The 7110-nt window shown below is 40.1% G+C and overlaps 1 protein-coding gene across 1 annotated transcript in view; it reads right to left on the bottom strand.

The window, feature by feature from the left end:
* Positions 1-4420: 4420 nt before the first annotated feature.
* Positions 4421-7110, bottom strand: part of LOC109479473 (ficolin-1-like) — an 8491-nt gene continuing 5801 nt past the window's right edge. Inside the window, exons 5-6 of the mRNA XM_019781438.1 lie at positions 5573-5746; positions 4421-4466 (exon numbers count right to left, since the gene is read on the bottom strand). Of these exons, the coding sequence (XP_019636997.1) occupies positions 4421-4466; positions 5573-5746 (220 nt within the window). The remainder of the gene's footprint in view (positions 4467-5572; positions 5747-7110) is intronic.

Raw genomic sequence — 7110 nt, 5'->3', positions numbered from 1 at the left:
GGGTGTTTTTCCTTGGTCACCTAACATAATTTGAAATTTGAATTCACAAACAAATAAACAAACAAAACCTTGATCTGTTGCTCCTTGTGACACGTTTTTGCGGTACACAGGATTTTCCATGCCAGTGATAACTGCCTTGATAAAAACTGGGATGATAACATATTCGACAACTGTATAACTGACATTCCAACTATCTAAACTCGATTCGGTGTTTTTATCTTGGTCACCTAACATTATTTAGAATTTGAAATCACAAACAAACAAACAAACAAACAAAACTTTGATCTGTTGCTCTTTGTGACACGTTTTTGCGGTACACAGGATTTTCCATGCCAGTGATAACCGCCTTGATAACCGACGAACCTGTTGGAAAAATTGGGATGATAACATATTCGATAACTGTATAACTGACATTCCAAATATCTAAACTCGATTCGGTGTTTTTTCTTGGTCACCTAACATTAATCACATTTATAAATTAATAAATCTAAATTCATGTTATTGGCTGAGAAAGTAACTAATTTTATTCTTGAAAATGAACCATCCCGACTGAGTCAAAGTGAATATGTTCTAAAAAAAATTAAGACCGCAAACCATATGCCACAATCTGTGCCATAGATTGCCCCCCCCCCCTGATTGTCAACAGTAGAAATTGATACCTTCTTTCGTTGCCCCTTGTGGCACGTTGTGTTTGTACATGGGGTTCAGCATTCCCGTCGTAATACTGGTGACTGAAGCTGTCTGACAGTTACACGGCGGTCGGTTGCTAGGCTAAAAGTCGCATTACTAGGGAGGTATCGGGTTACAGAACGTGTTCGAACGTGGCCGTGCGGGAGTCCCGGGCCGGCCCGGGGGCAACGGGTAAAATTTGAAAATAAACAAAAGTAATTGGAGAGTAAATACTCGTCAAAATAAAATGTAATAAGTGATTTTGTTTACCTCAAATGTTATTCTTGCACTGCCTTTGCTCCACTTGTGTACATTTGCTTCCAAATGAGATCAAGTTCGGATTTCAAAAAGGGTTCACGAGAACCAAACAACTGATTTTAAGAGGCCCCGAAAATTAAAAATAAGGTTAAATTTTTGGATTTTTAGAAATATTACAGTAAATTTAAACTTTCTGTCTTAGGATTTTTTAATTTTTTAACTAAAACTCGACTTACAGTCAAAAGAAGAGCTAAAAACGCAGTGTTTTAACTTTAAATACCGATAATTCATAATCGCGGCCATATTTGAAAAATCCCTAAGACAGAAATCTGCGGAAATCGTTCCTCTTTCAAACAAGCCCTCAATGAGGTAATTTGAGCGATTTTCGGGAATGGTTAAAATACCATGTTTGCACGCATGCTGTGCCACTTGGATATGGTGACCTGGATTTTATAACAGCGCCAACAAGAATTCTGACCTTCAAGGTCACCCACGATGACGGCAGTAGCTTCGTTACATGTTACATATCCACAATAAAATCACGGCATAGATGTAATGTTTTGAAAACGGTTCATATTTGTGGAAAGGTGGATTTTTCCTGTTCCGTGGTTCCCAAGTAAAAAAGGGCTTGAAGTAGCCGGTTGTAGCGGCTTTACTGTAAATGACCGCGGGTAACCCCAGATCGAACGCCCGCTCTATTCGAATGACGTCATATCGAACAAGATTCGCGGGTTCGGGGGATTCGATCTCCATAGTAGCGGAGTGGGACTTTTGGGCCCAAATCTGACCATCGTGTTAACGGCTTCTACCTTCGTATCAGTACCGGGAGGGGCAGTGTCTTGATGGCAAGGCATGGTTTCGTTCAAATTTGGACTTGTACCTAGAACATATTTTAACAAGTCGCCATGATGGAAGTGCTTTCAAAAACTCATGCTCTACGAATATCAAGCGTTTATACAGGTGTAAGCCTTAGTACAAGTGCAAGCTTCACGGTGGTAAAATCTGGGCTGCAAAGTTCCCACATGTCATAGAACCCGAACAGTGTTCGATCGTGTTCGATCTGGGCAATTCGAATCGAACCCGCGTTCCATTCCGGGGTCATCTGCCGTTATTTACAATAAAGCCGCAAAACAAGCCCTTCTGCCTGAGTGCCTCGCAACAGATAAAAAACCACACGTTTCTATAGATACAAACAGTTTCCAGCACAGTACATGTCTGCTATCATTTTTTGTGGACGTGTAACATGCAGCAAAGCTACTGTCGTATCCTTGGTTGACCTTGAATACTGTAATGATTCTTTACACGTGTATGAATAACACAATGCACACTTTCGGGTGATATGACATGTCTGCAAAACTCGTTCAAACCTGGAAACATGGAGAGTCAAACATACCCCATTTACGGCTCAAAATGACTGTAACGGTTGTCCCGAAAATCGTGTTTTAGGGATTTTTAAAAAATGGCCTCAATTTTGAATTAGAAAAATGAGAAAAATGTCAAAAGATGCAATTTTTTCACCAATATGTTGACAAAAACTAGACTTAAAATCAGAAATTAAAACATCCCTAAAACACGATTTTTTATCTTATTCCTCGTCGTCGAAATATAAAATACAAAGATCTTGGGTGATACACGCAGCCAGGTTTGAACGAGGTATGCCTATAAACATGACATGACTTGTGCTCGGAAACCCGAAAATAATCGTCTTTCTGAGCGAAATTTGAAAAACAAATCAGTGATTTGACATAAAAAGCTAACATTAAAAGGATGTTAAGACGATAATTTCATTTCAATTTGACGAAATTTGCCATTAAATACTATTTGTTTATTTTCAAATATTTTACGGGTAGTCCAAAACAGGCCAAAATAGCGTCTTGTAACCCGATACTTTTTAGAACGCGCCTAGCAATGGGAAAGAATGCCGTAGTGACAGACCGCCGTACTTTTATACAGCTGCAAGCGCAAGCTGCAGGTGCAAACCTCTATACAGCTGCAGGTGCGAGCCTTTTTCCATGGAGGTGCAAGTGCAAGCCCTTATACAGGTGATCCTCTCAAAAAAAAGGATGACCTCGACCTGATGATCATGATGATGATAGTATGTTAGAATCCAACAATAATGTACGCCAAAAACAGTTACTCAAGCAACTGGTGTCACTGGTGAAAAGTAGTGGATGCTACTTATATATATATTTATAACTAAAACGTCTGACCGTTTCCAAAATCATATCCGGTTGCTTGAGTAACTGTTTTTCGGCTTATCTTGTCACCTGGATGTCTAACCTTGACCGACGTACCAACAATAGTAATTACTTTTCAAACAGAACATATTGGGCACCTACCTGTGGCAGACATGTCTCCAGTTTGGTCCCCTTCATCGGGTGGGGTCCCTGCCTGGTACAGCACAGACGTTGACTGCTTGTCCTCATCATATTGTTTCTTGTTCTCTGAGTTCTCATAGAGCCGGGTCAAAGCGTCTGGATCTGTTGGATCTCCACAAGCACAAAGTTCTGACATCAGTCTGGGTTTCTCTTCTGCGTTAGATGGTGACACCGACTCCTTGATATCAGTTGTGTCTCCATAGAGGCGGGAGACCATCTGAGAACTATCTTTACCCACGTCTTGACCATATCGTTCTTCAGTGTTTCGAGTAGATTCCTCGTTGTCTGTTGTGTCTCCATACAGTTGTGACATGGGTATTTCCTGCCCCGCCATTTCACCCTGGTGGCTAGAGTTTGGAGTGAGGGGCAGCTCAGCATGAGAACCGATAGAGTCAGTAGGTTCTTGCTCAAGGCGTGGCACAGGTCGGACTTTATCCTCATCTACTGCCGGCATCTTTTCTTTCTACGTTTTTCTTTTGAAAAGAATATTTCTCTAATTTGTAGTTACTGTTGGTGACTTAAAACAACTGATAACAGCTATATCGAGCTGATTTCAGGTGTCAATCCTGGACCAGAAAAAAATGATCGACTCTGAGTCCGTGTGGTGCCTTTTCTTTCCGCTCAGACTTATTAGGAAAGTGTTGACATCATGGATTATGATGAGAAACCCACACTACAAACACCAGTGCAGTGCGTGGGATTAGTAAGAGTTCTTTTTATTAGACATCAAATAAACTTAAAAGCTTTTCCAACCCTGAGTAAAGAAACTCTTTTTACACAACCAAGTCTTTTATTCAGCCGACGTTTGGGTGACCGTCTGTCACCTTCCACAGGGCAATATAAGACTTGGTTGTGTAAAAAGAGTCTCTTTACTCGGTGTCTTACCAACCTGATGAAACTGTTCACGGAGGCTTTTCCAAGCCTTTTTGAGCATTTGTACGGCAGTCCTCTATTCAATATTCATTGTCATTTGTCGACACCACATGTATCATTAGCTTTTATGCACAGTGGAGAAACAATCAATCCCAAAATGCTTTGCATCAAGCCAGATGTAGTGTAACGCAATATAAGCTGTACGCATGTAAATGAATGGGTTAAACTTTTTACATTGTGCTTTATTCGGCCAGCATTTTGTCTCTTGGAACGCTGAACATAACATAACTGTAAACAACAGTGCCTGAAACAAGTTATAGTTATTCAATAAGAAAAGTAATCAACTTCAAAGGGAAACGAATCTCTTTTAAGCTTTATACGAGCCCTTATTTCAATATACATGGGTTACTGACTATGGTTATATTAAAGATTTTTAGTCAGTTTTAAGTTGTAAATAAATGACTAAACATTATTTCAAACTTTTAAAAAGTTCTGATGCAACGTTAAGCAAACATCCATCATAAACTTTGATCATTAATATAAGTTGTAAAACAGGTATGAAATATTATGTTAATGTGGTGTTATCAAAATTGTACAATTTCAGCCATTCGTCAGTTTATAGAATTAACTTTTTACATGATACATGCCATAAAAACCCAAGCCTCAGCCACCCATACAGCAAATCTACAGCAGCAATGTTGCGTAAATCTGGGTAAGTAATTTATTATTACTTGAAACATTGTCACAGAATTACATAAACAGAGTTTCACCACATAGTAATCTTTTGAGCTTCTTACTACAGAGTCCGTGCCCGTTCACCTTTCAGGCCGGAGACTGATTCCATAAAGGAGGAACAAAATAGGAGCTCAGGACTCTTCCTGCTTTATCGACGTCACTTTAAAAGTCAGTACAATGGGAGATGAAGACAAATAACGTTGACACGGAGGCGAAACTGCCTCAGCGGCATAACAACTACCCATCATGCCGCTCAGAGAACATCAGCCCGCGTAAAAGAGACGTCTGCGAAGGAAGCTACTGAGGGTTTGAATTTTTCTTGTACATATTGTAATATTCTATGATAAGTAGGTATACTTAAATAATACTGTTATTTGCTATTTCAAGAAACCTTTGTTCATAGTGGCAAAATTCTGTTGTATCTCTGCTATGGTATGGATTTTAACACTAATTTTGAAGAATAGTTAATATCAATTTCATTTCTATTAACAAATAAGCACACTACCACCAAAAATAAGCAAGATTGAGCTGCGTCATATTGTCATGTACACAGTTATGGTTTCAGCTTCAAAGACGTCGGCTTTACCTTGATAGGACAACATTCCCGATTTTTTTCACAGTCCCACTGTTGGTTAAGGAATGTGGTGGAACCACAATACGTATACCACCACCCTCCTCCATAGAGCTTAGCACAGCTGAAGGGGAGATTGTCATTGTCCCTGTCCACAGTAGAGAACGCTTGTCGAAACGCTGACTTGATGAGGTGATCACAGGCTCCACTAGGTTTGCCCTTTCTATAATCCAGTGTGTAGTTACTCTTTTCATTGGATACCCTGAGAAGTGAAAGTTGCACATTTAGCAACAACTAAAAGACACTATAAATCACTTAATACTCGCGGTACATTTATATTCGCAGTTTTCGCGGTCATTTCTAGATCTGCACCGCAAATTTATCATTACTGCGAACAAATAATTTACCAACTTTCTTTCTTCTGCACCTACCACCACCACTATCATATACATGTAGTTCCGCGAACATGTCCATTTTTCTCAGATCCGAAATTTTGCTACGGCGAATGTGATTTACAGTGTAATTATAGACCAGATGTGGTTATGTATGATGCTGAGAAGTGGTCATTATACATTTAGCTAATACCCAAACAAAACTTCAACAGAGACCGTGGTTATGTACAATGCTGTTACATTTAGCAACAAAACGTATACATGTACACCAGATTTGGTGATTTACAATGCTGAGAAGTAATAATTGTACATCTAGAAATAAACAAAACTTATAGACCAGAGGTGGTTATGCACACTGCTTAGGGACTGTACGATATTTACCGGGGGGGGGGAGGGCCGGTCGTCTGAGGGGGGAGGGCCTAGGACAAAAAAATTGAGCCGGGGGGAGGGCCTAGGAAAAAATATTTTAATTATGGGAGGGCCTAGGTAAAAATTTTTTTTCAAGATCCCTTCAACTCTACAACGTTTTTATACACTTTCAAAACAAGATTAACGTCTGTCCCATACATATCGTAGCGATTTGCCGGTCATTGGAATCGGCAGAATTTTACGTTCCAATAATATCCATCCCTACTATCACAAATGTATTCGCCCAAATCTCCCACAGTCCTCTTCAAAATCTTGCATTTTCGCCAGAATCGGCGAAACTGGACTACACAGCCAAATTACATGGATTAAAGTCATGTCAATCGCGGCTATCAAAACGATACCGATCAAAAATGTAGGGGAGGCTTGTCGGAAGATTTTGAAAATTAATTTTCGCCGTTCAACGCACCCTTCCCAGTGGTGTGCGTGCGTCGGCAAAGGTGACCCGCTGGTCCCGCCTCGCAACTCGCTCAAACTTCTCGGCGTGGATGTCGGATTAATTTGGTATTTTTTTAAACCAAGGACTATTTTAACATCTATATCTATGTCCCTCCAAAGTTAATTGAAAACAACACGTAACTTGGCAATATTGTTTCCCTGTTTGTAATAAAATTGACGCGGAAGAAGTTCGTGGACGAAAGGTAGGCTAGATTTATTTCGATTACACTGACTGACCGTAACGTTACTGACTTTAATAGCTCGATGTACCAGCGAAATTTGTGCTGCCAAATTTGCCCCTCAACATGCAAAACATGGGTTGAAATTCAAAATTTTTCCGGGGGACATGCCCCCCCCCAAAGCCGGGCCT

Source organism: Branchiostoma belcheri, unplaced genomic scaffold (genome assembly GCF_001625305.1).
Source record: "Branchiostoma belcheri isolate BF01 breed outbred unplaced genomic scaffold, Haploidv18h27 scaffold49, whole genome shotgun sequence".
NCBI lineage: Eukaryota > Metazoa > Chordata > Leptocardii > Amphioxiformes > Branchiostomatidae > Branchiostoma > Branchiostoma belcheri.
Note: the sequence above shows the minus strand (reverse complement) of the source record. Positions and strands in the feature narration are given on the sequence as shown.